This window comes from Platalea leucorodia, assembly GCF_965183815.1.
Source record: "Platalea leucorodia genome assembly, chromosome: 2".
Lineage (NCBI taxonomy): Eukaryota > Metazoa > Chordata > Aves > Pelecaniformes > Threskiornithidae > Platalea > Platalea leucorodia.
The window spans coordinates 73,826,784-73,843,886 of record NC_138824.1 but is presented as its reverse complement, the minus strand read 5'-3'; the positions used below and the strand labels follow the sequence as shown (position 1 = coordinate 73,843,886).

Sequence of the window (17,103 nt, the reverse complement as noted above, 5' to 3'; positions counted from 1 at the left end):
TTATTCTTGTACTGTGTTGGATATTAACTAAAAAGCTACTTTTAAGCATGAATAGTACCGATTTGCCTAAAATATCTTCCAATTTATTTTTTGGTTAAAGAAGCATGCTTTTTTTCTTCAGTGAAAGTTGAGGGAGTTGTACTGCTGATTTTAGTAAATACTTTCAGAGTATTTACTTTCAGTAGAGGGAAGGAGTGGGAATGACAGTGTGCAGCCTCTGTTTTAGTCATTTTTATTGAAGCCTTCGTTCACTTTTTAAAATAAGTCAGTGTCGAAGACAGAAGTTCATCTGCAGGTTTGCATTGAAAAAACCTGCTGGATGTAATTAATGCCTGGCATGTTGTTGGGGGCATATGCTGTAAGACAGAGCTGGATGCATAATCCAGAAGAGAAGCAGTGAGACTGACCTTGGAGCAACCATGTCTGGAAATGGGCTCGAGGAGAGAGTGCTATCTCGCTCTCCCCTGAGAAAACAATGTTTTCTTCTTTATTTCTACCCAGTCTTGTGAAATGACAGTACAGTTCAAGAACTCACATGCTTAAATAAAGTTTGTCTAAGGCTGAGGGGTTGCATTATTGCTTAGATTGAAATCTAAAGACTCCCCCTCTTGCCTTTCTCTTGATCTTTGTGGGTCGTCTCCCTCACCTGTAATGTGGCAGACTGGTGCTCAGCCCACCATCCGCTGCTCCTTTCAGCACATGCACAGAGGTGTGCCCTTTTTGATTAATGTAACAGCAGTCCCCCCACCAAATACAAAGGATAACCAACGAAACCCATGTTGAATAGGCATGAGCAATCTGTGACAGTAGTCTTTCTGCAGGATGAAAGGTGCTGTGTCTGAGCAATGCTGGGTTAACTCTGAGCGCTCTTCTTTCTGGGGTGGTTATTCCTTCCTCTTTCTTTGCAGAATCCTTACATTGGGAATGTTATCCTTGCTAAGAAACGAGAGAGCTTTTCACAACTGCTGAACATGCCATAAGCGCTGTGCTTCAGCGCTAAACTTTAGTCTTGCCCAAAGCAATGCTGTGCAGCATTGCTCCCTAACACACCCATGCAACAGCAGGAAGAATCGTAAACAGAAGTATGGAAGACATACGCGTTGAGGACAGCTGCAGGAGACAGCAGCGCAGCAAAATGGCCAAAGCAGCAAAACAAGAGGAGAAGATTAAACAACAGGGGAGGGGAGGAGTGAACTGGGTGAGAGGAAAAGAACATGAAAAAGAGAAGGGGAAGGAGTTAGTCAAGAAGCAATAAAAAGAACTGGAAGTTGAAGGACAAGCAAAACGTAAGTTGCAGTTGATGCAACTCAAAGATGTAGTATTAGGGGAGCATTAAAGGGGTGAGGCAAATCAGTGTAGCAAAACAGATCTCAGCACACCTAACCTAGAATGAGACAACAGTTAAGCCTTTTAACTTCATTCCAGCCTGAAGAGAGGCCAAATATTGTGGAAGGGTTTTCAATATGTATGTGAGTTTAGGATTAATACTGAGCTGCGTTAGTATTTTGAGCGAACATGGAAAAAATGTAAGAATTAGTAAATCAACACAAGGCCCCTCAGCCATCTAGCTCCACCAATAGCAGATTTTAAAATTTTATTTCATATTTGTGATTTGTATCTTGGGCTTCAGGCTTAGGTATGTAGATAAAACAAACCAAGCAAAATGCCTCTGTGAATTCTTGTAGCACAAGTGCCATTGCAGACCAAGCTGCAGTGACAGGCCCTCCCTCCTTGTTCACATGCGTGGGATGCCTTTGGAGCAAACTTTACAGGGTTATGCTTCTCCCATGTCATTGTAGTGGCTTCTCAAATAAAACGAGTGGCAACAAACAGAATCAGTTTCCCATTTTTGAAGTGCGTGTATCTCACTACACTTGAGATTCCTGCGTGGGGATAGCATTTGACCCTACGTTTTATCAGCAGGTTGTTGCATCTGTCCTCCAAAGCTTCAAGATGTGGAATGATACTGCAGATGCACAGTACTAGCCAGGCTGCGTATTCAAGTACCTGGTGATTACTTGCTGCATCGTCCACTGCAGGTACTGCTGCTGTAGAATTAGTACGTGCTTATCCATGTGCTACTGCTGGCTGCTAACACAGCAGGAAAAGATAAACCCGCTCTTTCTAGCAAGAATATAGTGACTTCAGCCTTGTGCTATGATATGGGAGTGCTAGGGTTACACGATGTTCTCTAATTGTGGGAGAGTTTCCTTACTGATGCTTTAAAAAGGAGTAGCCCTGAACCTGGTGGCAGGCATCAAGAAAGGCGATTCTGTCCGACTGTGGCTCACCAGTCTTGATGTAGGCTTCATCCAAAGAGCCTGAGAGTTCCCGTTCATAACCTGTTGTGATGATAGTAGGGTGTCAGACCTTCCTGTCATTGGAAATGTGCTTGTATTCATCCAGGACATTGGAAGGGAATGCCTATAGTTAATTGACAGGCATGACTGATTGTCATATGAGTGCTGGTAGTTAGCGTGTCAGCGAGCTGTTTCAGCTACATGACAGCATTGTTAGCAGCGGTGTCCTTCTGACCTTGGTTATAGCATGAGGGGACGGAGGGAGGGAGGAAGGAACAGTGCTGACTCATGAAAGTGTGGCTTTTTAGGTTGCATAAAGGGTGCTGCCATTGCTTACCGAAGTACTTGATGCTGCACAGAATTCAGTGTCTGAGGGGATAAGACTGGTGTATCACTGAACGCTTGAACCTTGGTTGCACAGTCATAACATAGTTATTGCTTGTGGGAAGAGAAGGGAATCGCTTGTTGTGATGTTTCCCTGCAGGGGACTGAAGCTGGACAAACAGCAACGTAGGCTACCTTAATGAAGAAGGTTGCGTGAAAAATTCATACGTGACTGAACATAAAGTGCTTTTAGTTTGTGAAGTTGAGATTTTCTAAAACAAAAAAGTTTTTGTGTGCTTTAGCATTATGTTTTCCTCCAAATCTGTGTTTGCTCTTGGAAGCCTGCTTCCTCCCCTGCACTCCTCCAACAGCAGGGCAAAGCAGTTAATGTGAGCCACGCTGCCCTGTAGGAGTCTAATACTAAATTAATTGTTTCCATTATGAGGCCATTCTTCTGGGACTTGCTGTGGTGCTGGGATGGGATAATTCAGCGCTGGAATTTTTGTTTTCCCTTTTGCACCTATTCAGCCTTTTTTATTCCAGTCACAGACATATTTTTGAAAGCTTAACAGTATGTCAAATCCGTTGCACAAAGGACTGTCAGCTGCTGTTTGCTTCCTTCTGTCTTTTACTTTAATCAGGCAGGCCAGTAAATGATGTGAAAAGCATTTTTCTTTGCTTCTTCAGCTTATGCAAATCTGTTGCTTAGGAACGAAGAGGAGCTCCAGTCCCAAAAGGAACATCTTATGCTGATCCCCTTGGCAAAAAGGCGGATTGTGCCGTCCAGAGCATGGAAAAAGAGCATTCGAACGGAGAAGATCCAGCGCGTTGCTGTTCACTGAAGCACTTTAGTTATCAGTCTGTTAAAATGTTTTCTGCTCAGTCTGAATTGATAGGTTTAATTAAAATAGAACTAAAAGGGAATTTTTGAGAGGTCTTGGAGGTTTGAAAGAAAAGTGAATATTACAGTAATTGCTGTGCTGTTCTTGGAAGAGAAAATCCATTCCTTTTGTTAGCTCTTCCCTTCACAAGGGCCTTTTGTGATCAGTCTCATGGTTTAACTCGAGTAGGAATATTATACAGAACATTGAGTCAAATTTTCTTCATAGAAAAATTATTTCATCCATCTTCTGCAAGCCAGTAACACAGAAGAATGACACAATGGAACAGAAGAAACCTGAAAATGTTGTGTTACTGTAGGGATAAAACTTAACTTCTGCTGCTGTGCAGACCAAGCCTATTCCTGTGGGAATGTTGTTATTAGTTCCCCTGGAGTTCACTGAGATTGGTCCCACAGACCCCAGTTTAGCAGGCCATTCAATCATCTTTTTAAATTTATCTTTATTTTAATTTCTCTCTGTCTGTGCATAGACCACAGAATGCCTTTGTTCCTCCTTTTTGAAGGGTATGCCTCTTTTCTCCCTCTTTAACTGTTGTATATAGAATTTTCTTGATTTTTCGTTACGGTATTCTGTCCTGTAAAGTAGGGTAGGCTTTGCTTTATTTCTTTCTTTATTTATTTATGCATGCCTGTTTTAAAAAGACAAAATAACTCATGTGGATACATATTTCAATTCATGGATTGCACAGCAATTGTAATTTTCAGTATCCATGCCAGGCTTGAGATTTTGTTTTAATTTAAGATTCAAAGATGCTTTTGCAGACTCTAGGAAAGAAGAGAGGCAATGTCAAGGGAAGTGCTGTTTGAAGCACAGACAGACTTCCTCTTTGTCTTATTTTGAGCCTGGGAACATGTACAAGCACTTGCAGATCAAATGCGTCTACTTAAAAGCAAAGCAAAAAAATGTGTCCAGTGGACTGAAAAAAGGCATGGGCCATCCCTTCCCAACACTGCTTTTCAGTCAAATGAAACAGTGTTCTCATTTGCAAAGTCATAAAATATTCTAAAACTTCTGTAATCCAGCAATTTTTTGTTAGTTGTTTAAACTCCACCTTAATTATCTCACTTTTTGGCATGATTCTTCTCCATTTTTGGATGTGAAATAATGTTTTCCACTTACAAATTTCAACGTTTGAGATCTTTTTGGATTACGTAGAGCATGGTCTTACCAAAAACGATTCCCTGACCGTCCCAAAACACCTCTGCTGTCTGGGGCTGTGTTCTTATGCTAATATTTGCATGTGTTTTATTGGTGTTGGATGTATGCTAATTTTAAGAGCTTACATTGTACTGGGTGCAACTGTAGCCCGCAGCTCTTCCTGCCCCACTTGTGCAGTTGCACTAGCATGTTGCTGAACAAACGGTGGTAGCTTCTCCCGCAGTGGAGAAAGAGAGGGGAACTGTGCTCGAGCAGGTCAGGCTTTACTGATCCTAGCTCAGAGCTTGGCGTTCGGCCCCTGGCTGCCTGCCGCAGCCCCAAACTGCTGATGCAGCCTTCTGTCACCCAGGGCCCCAACCTCTCCTCTCCAGCGGTGGGAACTTGCCCTGCAGTTATGGTAGCCGTAGGATTTGTTTCTCCCAAACTGTCTCAGGCTGTTTGAAGTGCATTTTGAATGGATTCACGCTTCTTTTAAACGTGAAGTTTCCTTAGAACGTATGGTTAAATGACTGAAAATATTTGTTTTTTGAGATGTGTGTTTAAGATACTAGAATCCAAGAATGGTGAAGAAAATTTCTCCCTGTGGTCTGACTTCTAGGGTTTGTAAAAATGAAGAGTTGATGATAATTTCGGTGCTCAACCCTCTCTTTTGTATCTGAATGACGACTTTGTTTTCCGGGAGAAGCACTTGCACTGTCTGTGTGAAGCAGGGCTCTTGCGTTTCCCTCTGCACCCTGTTGCTTTTCCTTAATTACAGAGGAAGGTTAGCCAGTGCTGTTACTCATCTGACTCTTCTCACCCTGAGATTCAGCGTAGCTCAGCTCATTGCCCATTTAGCTCTTCCCGCCTGCCTGGCCCAGTGCGGCTGGAGGTTACGGTGTGTGCGTTTGGGGTAGGGAGGGAGGGGGTCTGTCAAAAGAGAAAGCAGCGGTAGGTGGGCTGCTCTGAAGAGGATAGGACCTCAGGAGGGGTTTGCTCTGGTATCGCCACCATGAGGAGAGCCTAGGCAGCTGGCGGTTTGTTCAGGAGCAGATGGGACGCGCCTCATTTTTCAGCACCCATTTTCAGAGTCCATCCAAAAAGTGGGATGAGCGAGTGGAGGAAAATTATTTCATCCATCATGTTTTCATCTGCCACTACTAGCTTGCTGCAGCCCTTCATGCCAGGGCAACTTGAAGACCCAGCTGAACCCAGCTGAGCAAAGACACTTGTTTTACTCACAGACTATTGGGACATTGTGGTAATTCACCTGAAGTTAAACTGAAAAAGCACAGATCCTTTATGTTATTGTCTCTTTCATACTTTTTTTTTTTTAATTTATTTATTTAAGGAAATCACCGTTCATGAACAGTTGAGCTGTTGCCTAAATGAGGTGAGCCTTTGCTCACCTTATCAGCTCGAGTGCCCTGGGTAGTGAGGTTGGCTGCTGTGCCTCCATGGGTAATATGGGTGCTGAGGAGGGGTTCCCTCTCTGCGGCACTGCCTGCTCACCCCTCAGATCATTCCCTTGCTGTGCTATCAGCTAAACCCTTCTTTCATTTTCCATGGAAGTTTACCTTCCAGGGCACAAGATGAGCATGTGGTAGCAATAGACGTCGTCGTGTCCGTCGCCTGATCTTTCCAGTAAGCAGCAGTATGGCAAAAGATGCGCTGTAAGGAGCTGACAGCAAAAACCATCTGGAAATTGTCACTGTGTCCAGACTGTTACCTGCTGCAACCTGCCGTGTTTCAAGCGGGAAGACTGCTGGCTTACTGCTCTGATGGTTGTGTGAGGATAAATCCTTAAAGACTTCAAGGTGAGGGTACTCAGGTGTTCCCAGGGTGTCAAATCTTTGAGTGAGTGATGCAAAGGAAAAAATTCCTATCAGCTGTGGGATTTAGGTTTTAATTATTTTTGTTTATTTGAGGAAAGGTTAACATTGTTACTCCTTTTTCCAAAACGGAGGGCAAGGATTGCCATAAAGTGAATGCCTCTGCTTGCTGTGTCGTAGTCTGCATCAGTGTCTTCTGAAGAAAAGTTGCTTTCACTGTAGCTTGATACTCTCTACTTTTTTGTTGCTATTGTGGTTTGTTTTTTTTTTTTTAGCAAAGGTCTGAATAATACTATTTATCTCTTTTCTGTGGGAATGGTCACTTGACAGTCTTAGTCCAGGGGGGAAAATGCCAGTTTGTAGGTAATTTAAATGGCATATGTACTTCTACCTCTCCAAGGAGTTACTTCCCATTCTTTCGCTATATATTTTCAGGATACTCGATGTACCTTTTGATTTTTTTTTTTTTTTTAATGTCTTGTAACATGATACCATCCTCATCATCTCCTGATTTTTGTCTAACACAGCCATAGAATGTCATCTGATAATTTTTGTGGTGATGGGCTTTATTTTTCATCTGTAAGTAGACACTATCAAACCCAGTTATCTGAGGTTGAACTTTTTATGTTGGGAATCAATGTCTTTGAAAAGCTCAGCTGGATAGACTATTAAGGCTGTTAGAGGCCGTTTCTGGGAAAGTCTTGGCCAAATGATTGTGGCAGAGGCTAAAGAGGAACTGCATGGTAATTCTGCATTTATAACAAGGTCTCAAGAAGCCTACAGTTACCTAAGTTAATTTGCTTTACTCATGTTTATTTTTTCTTAAACTTGGTTGCTAGCTACAAGTTACATCTGTTGGATTGTGTGCACCGTTGCGTACACAATGATACGTTGGTAGGTATAAGAACTGTCTCCTGTTGTCAAGCGTCGTCTTCCTGTTTTAGCTGTTTATAGACTGAGTGCCTGAGTTGTCTCTTGATCTTCTCTTTGATAAATAATCTGACCTGCTTAACTCTGTCACTGGAAGAAATCTTAAAAACTCAGGGTTTTTTTTTATAGCTACTTAACTCCCTAGAATGCGGAGGAATTCTTTTAACTTTGAGCTTGAGAGCTGAATAGTGTTACAGCAGTCCTCTCTCTCACAGTGATTCTGAAGTTAATGCTCTTTTCTCTACTCTCTGCTTTCTTAGTCCTTACCTTCTGGTTTTTTATTATTTCTTATGGTCACTTTTCTATTTTTTTTTGTCCGAAAGACTTTTTGCCATAGTTTGTTCCTGTTCAATTTCTTTCTTTCACATAGTCTAAGCCTCAGGAGGCCTAAAAGAGCAAGGCTGAGAGATGCATGCTGGCTGTTTTCTTATATGCTTGGAATTAAGAATATAGATCCTTTGCAAAGACTTCGACATTGTTCCGTAAGGATGGAGATGTGAAAACGGTGTCTCTGTTAGGATTGACGCTCCTCTAAATACCAGAGCAATGTTGTGAGCAGGGCACTGCATACCATGCAGTTTCATGGCTGTGAACAACAGTACAGAATTATGACATTTAAAAAAGATTGGCAAATCTTTTGTCTGAATATATTTCAATAATAAGCCAGCTCTGAAGTTAAATCAAAATGTAAACAACGCTAAAGGGACTTCAAGGTCTAGTGCCTTTTTTTGTTTTGTTTTTCTTGTGGTCAAAATGCGATGCAGGCGGCTCAGTGAGCTTCTCTGCAGCACAAGCTTTTCGGAGCAGGTCATGCCCAGCCAGTGCTCATCTCCTTCACAACTGAAGAAAAAGAACATCTTAGTTTAAGCTAGTCAGTGGCCTTGCACTGACGTACTCAAAGTTTCCCTAAAACCCCTGTGATTGATACCTCTGATCCTTGGACACGGTGGGACTTGGCACCGTAAGGCAGAAGCTTGTCTGTGCAGGAGACAGGAATTTTCTTGCTTTGAAATCCAGAAAAAGGAGCTGAGAATCAGCACAGATGCTGCTGTCTCCTGCTTAGAAAGCTGGTTGTGCTCGTCAAACACCAAAATTTGGCAAAACAGCATGCTGGCATATGTGATTCTCTCTGCTGGAGAGAGGATGTCAGATGACGAATGGTTTTTAATTAGGTTGTGTATGTCCAGGAAAACATGTTCTTGGAGTGCATTTTGACTTTACTGCTGTAATGATGGGTCCTGATACAAAGATAAAAAGAAAAAGAGGATTATTTCAGAAATAATTCTTGCACGTCTTCTACCTGAGAAAATCCATTCTGGAAAATCTCAGATAGGTACAAAGCTGAAAACACAACATTGTAGGAATTTAGTAAGAAAGTAATTCTCTCAGCTTGGGTAAATTTACTAGTATAACTATAATTATCAGTATGACTACAGTGTTTTAATCTGCTCTCATTTAGGTAAACTCCTAATCAGACTGCAGCTTCTGAATTTTTTAAGCAGGTCTTTGAAGTTTCTTATGTTCTCTCACATAAAAGAGTCTGTTAAAGTACTAGCTCTCCTGTGCAGTGATTTCACCTGTAATAACTCAGAGTGAATGACTCTTAAGGAGGCAAAACTATCCAATTTTGTGTCTTGGGAATTTTAATTTTCTTAATTTTTCTGAGATTTAGGGGGGAAAAAAAAAATCCGGTTTTGCCAGCCCTCCATCGTTGTACATGAGAAACAGCTGTTGTCTTTTGGAGCTGCTTCTGTTAACAACTACAGCAGAAACAAAAGGGGAAAAAAACTCCAAACTTCAAGGAAATCTCTTCTGTCCTGGTCCCAGGGCTTCCACATCAGGCAAGGAGGTGGCACGCACTGTGCGGTGCGGTGTCACCTGGCTGTGGGACGTTGTTTCCCGGCTAACGCGGTGTAATTGTGGCCGAGCTCCAGCTGTCCCCCCGCCACCACCGTTGTCAGACCTCTGCTGCTCGCTTCCCCGGGGGCAGAGGGGAAGGGTGAATCACGCCCTCGCAATGTTTGCAGATGTGTGAAAGTTGGGCAGGAAGGTGCTGCTTCCTCGTTAACATCTTGCTGGGTACCAGAGTAGAGTTGAACTCGGCCAACGAAACACCAGGCGTGTCGGTACCTTTGGCAAAATTACAAAGTGGAGCTGTCAGCGAGTGACCTTAAAACAAGAAGGCTTTTGTGACAGTCTGCACCCAATTACTTATGTTTTCCTGGTTCAAAAAATGCTGATCTGTCTTTGGGAAATCATGCTGAAGGGCTTGGAAAAATGTGCCTTCCCGTATTTCTTTTCACAACCCAGAGGGCAGCAGGAAGCTTTTGTTTCTTAGCTTGTGCCTCTGGCCTGCTAATGGCGGTTTTCCAGATGTGTGCTATTAAATAGATGGCAGTGTAGGTGAGAGAGGATTTTGGGTTTGCTTATGCTTTGGTTTCTATTTTTAAATTATTTTCCCAGTATTAAAAAAAAAATCCACAGATAGTCTAATGTCTGATAGTCTGAACATAGAAGGTTGATGCTGGAGAAAACCTCTGTGCAATTGTAAATATTGAGGCCAAAAGTGTGCAGGTCTGCTTTCTGAAATAGCCTGTGTGGGGATTAAGGGCCGTATCTTCAGAATATTTGCTTGTAGTGCTGAGGAAACACAAGTCAGGAGCCTGGCTTTGTGGATCCCTGGCTGTCTCCTGCACCAGGGACCCGAGTCATCGATGGACCAAGTTTTAGGAGGAGAAGGAGGACGTGTGCCTTGGGGAGAGGGTGTTGATACTTTTCTTGCACTCAATAACAGCTCCCCTTTACGTGGATAAGAGCAGTAATTTTTGGTGTAGAACGGGCAGCCGTTTTTTGCTATGGTTTTTGGAGCATGGGTGGAGCAGTTTTTTGTAGCATGCCCCTGTCGTGCTTTCTTGGAGCCGGCGCTTTGTTGTGCCCGTTTGCCTGTCCTGTGGTGCAGCGGGGGAGAGGGCTGTGGGCCCATCGGTCCCACCGCTGGCGCGTCCCGGAGCAGCCGCATGGCCAGGTGTTTTTGCTTTGATAGAGAGCCTAAGAGGAGGAGAAGTTTCAAGTTGGAAGGAGCCTCTCAGTTAAACTAACCTATGTAAAGTGTTGTGTTGTTTTCTTTTTTAGCTAACGCTTGATCTGTAGATACTCGGGCCAAAAATTAAAATACTGTTTATTTGAAATGCTCTGTCTTCTTAGCAACTCTCTTCCCTTTCCTTTAGGGTAAAACTGGACTCCTCACAGGACTTTGGCCCAGATGTGGAATTTTTTTGGCATTTGTTTATTTATCGAAGGGGGGACGCGGTGGTTTTTGCTGGTCTTTAATTAAAGAATAACTGCGGTTCTTGTGTGAAGGAGCTTGAGCTGGGTGTAGGCAGGTGTTGGGCAAGTGTCCCGGTGCAGGTCTGCCAGCCGGCACTCCTGTCAGTCCAGTCCTTCCTTGTTTTTCATCAGGGATTGCAAATTGCACAATATGAGTGTTTGTTTATTTATTTTAACAAAACCTCATATACTCAGGCTTGAAGCAAGGTTTGGGCTGGGATTTCAAGAAGCAAAAGGCCTGTGGACCTTTCTGATGGTGGTTGTTCAAAGTTGTCGGCGAGCTCTCTCTGTACGTGGTGCGTTAGTTCTGTGGCGGTGGCTTGGGACGCAGGGCTGGTCTCTGAAGGTAGATAGGTAATTGCTTCTGGCTGCTTCCTTCCCTTTGCTTCGGGTTTTGGGTTTTTTTTTTGTCAGCTGAGACCTTCTTTGGAGTTAAAGCTGTTGTTTCTGTGTGGCTTTCCCCAGGAAACCATAATTAGGTAAGAGAAAGTGAGTTTTCTCTGCCAGGCCACTAAAAGAGCAGTGAGTAGGGGGATTGCCAGCCCGTCCCGGCTCGCTGTCTCACGGTGAGCTTTCGGTAAAGCCGTGGCGAGATCTGCTCGTTCCCCCACTGCAGGCGGGGATGGCACGGCTCCACGGGGCTGACACGTGCCAGGCAGGGCCCCGCTCCTCCGGGCCGCGGGCGCTTGTGCTCCTGCCCTCCTGGTTAGAGCCGAGGGCAGCGCTCAGGCGCTCCCTTCACAGCAGGCGCATGGTTTTGCTCTTGAAAGTGGGGGAAAACAACTTGCAAAGCCCTATAGACAAAAAGAGACAGCTTGATTAGAGGTGTTACCTTAAAAATGAGCAATTTTTGACTCCACTGAGGAGGATGAGTAGGTTGTTCTACAAAAGTGGATGATTGAGTCATTCTTCACCCCATGCTTTCTTCCTAAAATTTCTTCTCGTTGCTGTTCTTGGTTCAAACCCCCATGCAGTGGCAGCAGTCAGAGGTGTATAGAGATCGCCATGACCCTGAGGGGTTTTGTGCCTCTTTATCACTAACTACTCACAGTGGATCTGGATGTCTTAGGACATGAAACACTGGTGACTGCTGGCACCTTTTGACAGCCAGGTCTCCTGAAGATGGGCTGGCAGTTGTATCTGTGGATAAGGGTTTGAAGACTCATCGGCTCAAAACTGAGACCTTACAGGAAAGTTTTATACCTGCGCTTATTACAGGATTTTTCTGTGTTTATTGTAACTGAAGCACACCACAGAATAACTTTCCTTCTAGTTTAACCAGAGAAGGTTACATAGTAGTTTTCCTTTACTGTGCATTAGAGGTCATCCTTTTTTTTTTTTTCATGTGTATTTCTGGTGTGCAGCCATGGGGGAAGAGAAACATTTCTCAACTCGTAAGAGTAAGGAGGAGGATGTTAGTCCTAAAAGTCTTTTTTTAAACTTGTATACTTAAACCAACTGGGTTTCAGTTTGACTGTTTCCCTTCCGTTATGGTTGAAGGGAAACTGCACATTTCCTACAACATAAGTAGTTCCCTGCTCTTCATATTACTCATTTGTTTTCTGTGTGTATAATAACATATAAAAAGTTATATGTGTGTGTGTGTGTGTGTATATATATATATATGGATGGATGTATTTTTTAACCAGGTGCAAAATGACTGCTCAAGTGACACTGGAGGATGCCTTGTCCAATGTGGATCTCTTGGAAGAATTACCGTTGCCAGATCAGCAACCGTGTATTGAACCCCCGCCATCATCTCTGCTTTACCAGGTGTGTTGTCATTGCAGGAAAAAGAGTTTTTCCATTTCCCATTTCTGTTAAGAAAAAGATTATGTGCTTTTTCACAAAAACCCCAAAACCAAAGTTTGCTTGTATTTGCAATATATATAAAAATTCTTTTCCCTACCAAGGATTAAATTCTGCATTTTGCTTTCTCTGCAGCCAAACTTCAACACTAATTTTGAAGACAGAAATGCATTTGTCACTGGCATTGCAAGATACATTGAGCAAGCTACAGTCCATTCTAGCATGGTAAGTAGATGTTCAGATATATACTTTGGTGTTAACTTGGAATAAAAGGAGAGGAACATGTCTCCTTGCATTTCATTATAAGAATTGTGGTCACAGAAAACCAGAAACCAGGTTACCTACAACACTTCCAGGAGGCAATGAGATGAACAAGTGTGTGGCTTTTCTTTTTTCATATATGTACTTGATAATTTTTAAATGGTCTTCCTTCTTGATCAGCCAATGTTGCTCAAAAGTTTCTTGCTTTCACTGTGCGTTTTTCCAGTATTCTGAGGTGAGTTGGTTGTATTGGCAGGTAGCTGCTGTAACTTGAGTGAAAAATTACCTTCTGTCCTCCCAAATTTCCACTACTTCTCTGTCAATTTAGTGGTGTTGAAGGCTTTTTGTTTGCTTCCTCACTGTGGAGTGTGTATGTTAGTGGTTTATTGGCATGCTTTTGTGTAAGGTATTCTGTGGTTTTTAACAGTTCCACAATACAAGATAAGACTTCATACTAGTAACTCCATCCATCTCTGCTAATCGTGTTGCTGTTTTGGGGTACGAAAGAACTTCCAGGCTGCAAACGCCTGTCTGTACTGAACTTGCCGTTGTTTCATGGCAGTCTTGGAAAATGAGGAATAATATGTTTTGTAATTCTGGAAGCCAATTCACAAACAGTGGAATGGGCAGGTTAAGCATCTGATTACATGCTACTGAAAATTATATAAATTTACACCAATCTACTCCTAAAATTATCTGGCGACTCCTTAACCTGTTTTGATTGTTTGGATGTTGTAGGCCCTCTCCTTTGACATGTAAAAAAGGATATTGCTCTGCATGTGCTGATTGTTTCATCCTTGACCATTCCACCTGCAGTACCTGAGGTTAAAAAGAAAACCAATCAATCCCCTGCCCTTCAGATTAGCATTTTTATTTATAGATCACAGTGTCTTTAGTTTTGGGAAGAAAGAACAACACAAAAACCAACCTGATCTGGGGAGATAATTTTTGTCAGTAGGTAGGCATAATTGCTGCAGTTGTTGATTAGTGATCTGGTAGGTGTTTGTTGGCTTACGTGGTATGAAGATGATGATGTGAATTCTCTCAGAATTAGGTTGGGTGCTAAAACAGATGACTGAGAATAAATGACATTTTTTTAGCTGTTGGATTATAGCCAAGCTGGACATCAGTAGCTGGTCAGCTCTAATACGTGTAATATTCCAGCTGAGCCTATGAATTATGGTAATGTTATTTTAAATACATAGAGTATGATATATCATTCAGCTTGCAATATATTTCTGTTTGTACGTATACATTCTGATAAGAGAAATAGGTTTGTTTGGACAAGGTTTTAGAATGATGGAAGACAAGTGGATTTAATCCTTTTGTATTACAATGCCTAATTATGCTAAGTGTGTTTCTTACAGAATGAAATGCTAGAAGAGGGTCAGGAATATGCAGTCATGTTGTACACATGGAGAAGCTGCTCAAGAGCCATTCCTCAGGTAAAGGATGAAAATTAAACTGTCATGCATCATGTGAACTTCTGTCTTGTTTTGGTCTGGAGTTGCACGGATGTAGCTTTATCAAGGAGCTATGAAATGTAGTCTGCTTTGACTCCCGAACAGGCAAGCTGGGCATGCCATAGTGTCTTTTAGCACTTGGGGACCAGTTGGTATATTCCCCCCCCCCCAATTAATAAGGGAGCTATATCAGTACCTCATGGGTTTTGTGTTAATTTTACTGATTGGTTCAAGAGTAATATAGGGGTAATGTGCTCTAGAAGGAGAACCTTTGGTTGTTAGATCTGTTTGAGGTAAAAATTTAATTAATTTTATTCAGGAGAATGGAACCCTCCCAGCTTAATACTTACGTTCAGAACAGGTTTAACAGGTGGCATAGTATGTAATAATTACAATTCAGATTAAGCATTTAAGTTTCTAGACATCCTAGGTAGTAATTTTCTGAATGTCGGAACTACGGAGTGTTTTATTGATCTGTATGTGAATTTAAACCCTGTGAATAGATGAGAAGTCCATAGGCAGCCTCAAGTGTCTGGGAATGGTTGTACAGAGGTGGGGTGGGAAGAATATTAAGATGCACCAGAAAACTGAACACAATTATAACCAGGAGCTGACACCTGCCTGCTTTATAAGGAATTTGTAATGCAATTATTTTTGTGTTGAACTGCAAGGAACGCTTATCCTGTGGTTTAAATATTTAGAGTGGAAATCAGGTAATCTGTTTTAATTTCTAGTTTTGGCCCTATTTTAGTGCATGCCTTTCAGCAAGGGGCTTAATAATGTGGAAAGAATATTGTCCTAACCATACAGAGGTGTTTGAAAACTAAATTATTTGCTGTGAGGTAATAGAGAGAAAAATCTTAGATTGATTATTTATTTATTTATTTATTTAAACACACACAGCTAATCTTCGAAGACTAGCATAAAATTACCAAAACCAGCAATTTATGCCTTAAGTTTGTCTCTTTAGGATGATAATACATTTTCTCAAGTTGTCATTGGGGATCTTAGTTTTTGAGGCTTTATCAGGAAAAGTTCCAAGTGTAATGATCTCTTTAATTGTCCTCAGGTCAAGTGCAACGAACAGCCTAACAGAGTAGAAATTTATGAGAAAACTGTGGAAGTTCTGGAGCCAGAAGTCACAAAACTGATGAATTTTATGTATTTTCAGGTAAAAGGAATGGAAACAAAATTTGTCAGTAGGCTTGTATTTTTATATTCCTATTTTGTATGCTTGATATTGTGTGCTCAGATACTGAACCTAGTCATTATACTTTGAAAAAACCCCTCATATTGTCTTACAGAAGGGCAGAATTTCTAATGCCTATCTTAAAAACTCCAGGTCATCTCCATTAAGACTTTCAGCATAAAATCGAAGGTAATTGCATATGGTCTCTGTGTAGCACATGGGGACAGTTCTGGCACTTTAGGAAGAAAGGAAATAGAAATATAATATGTTTCACGTGTATACATAAAAGCTTCTCGGAACAGAAGCCATTTGTTGGGGGGGTGAGGGATCCACAAGTCTGCACACCAGAGCAGCAGGTGCAACTTTGCTACGGAAATTCGTAATTGAGGCAAGCTAACCCAGTTGCGGTGACCTGCCAACCACCCGAGCTACATGGGCGCTGGAGAATAGCAGCCTGTCTCGCCTTCTCCTCCCGTGCTGGCAGCTTGCCATTTGGTTCAATGGACTGAGGATGTTTCCAGGCATTATTCTGAGGGAGCCAGAGCAGCTAGAGCCCGCGAGCCCCAGAGCACACAGGAAGAGGACACTGAATGAAATGTAATATTTCCTGTCCTCTTCCCCAACTTGCGGATCTTACTGACTACGAACAGTCTCCTTTTGTTTAAGGAGATTAGTGCTGTAAACACAGAACAGACTCCTCTTTACATTCAAAGTTGCTGGCTTTTTTGTACTTGTAATCTCCATCTCAAATGGCCCTGAGGTACTCTTGGAAATAAGCCCTCAAATAAACATGTGGCAGGATGATTTCTCGAGTTGGCATGTACTGCTATTAATCAGTGTGCTATGTTTTGTTTGTTTGTTTTAAAAGAATATACCTATAATCTGCCTTTTAATGCGTATACGCTTTCTCACTAAAGAAGATGAAATCACTTGTTTCAAAGGGATTTTAAACTTTTGTGACTCTAATCTGCAAAGAAGAACCTTGCCCTTTGTGCCAGGCAAGCTCTGTGGCAAAAATCGCTAGTGACACTTGTAGCACACAGCAGGTACACAGAGGTGGAGCTGGAAAGTCTGTGCTGGTGCCATGTTAGCCTTGAATGCTGTAAACATTTTTCTGCTTCAGTGGTGCTTTTCATTGGACCAGCTCCAGTTACATGATAAAACTTTTCTCCTGGAAGCGTCATGGCTTTTACTCCCTGTTTCTTCTCTTTTTTTTCCCCATTAGAGAAACGCAATTGAACGATTTTGTGGGGAGGTGAGACGCTTGTGCCATGCAGAGAGGAGGAAGGACTTTGTGTCTGAAGCATATCTGATCACGCTGGGCAAATTCATCAACATGTTTGCAGTATTGGATGAGCTGAAAAATATGAAGTGCAGCGTGAAGAACGACCATTCAGCGTACAAGCGGTAAGTGGCAAGGAGCAACAGGACCCGGGTTTCTGCTGCCAGGGTGCAGGCCTCCCACGAGGTGGCAGCAGCTGCTCTTTTTCTGGCAACTTTCTCTTCAAAAGTAGTGGGGTCACGTGTGGGACAGATTACCTGGGAACTAGGGATGCATTGACTGCAGTTAGGCAGTTGAGTAAATCTGTTTTCTTTACGCTGTTCTTCCAGGAGCAAAAGGTTCTTCTG

The 17,103-nt window shown here is 42.3% G+C and overlaps 1 protein-coding gene across 1 annotated transcript in view; it reads left to right on the top strand.

The window, feature by feature from the left end:
* Positions 1 to 17,103, top strand: part of CYFIP1 (cytoplasmic FMR1 interacting protein 1) — a 78,702-nt gene that overhangs the window by 6,079 nt on the left and 55,520 nt on the right. Inside the window, exons 2-6 of the mRNA XM_082305136.1 lie at positions 12,402 to 12,525; positions 12,697 to 12,786; positions 14,190 to 14,267; positions 15,355 to 15,456; positions 16,700 to 16,881. Coding sequence (XP_082161262.1) covers positions 12,409 to 12,525; positions 12,697 to 12,786; positions 14,190 to 14,267; positions 15,355 to 15,456; positions 16,700 to 16,881 — 569 coding nt within the window. The 5' untranslated portion in view covers positions 12,402 to 12,408. The remainder of the gene's footprint in view (positions 1 to 12,401; positions 12,526 to 12,696; positions 12,787 to 14,189; positions 14,268 to 15,354; positions 15,457 to 16,699; positions 16,882 to 17,103) is intronic.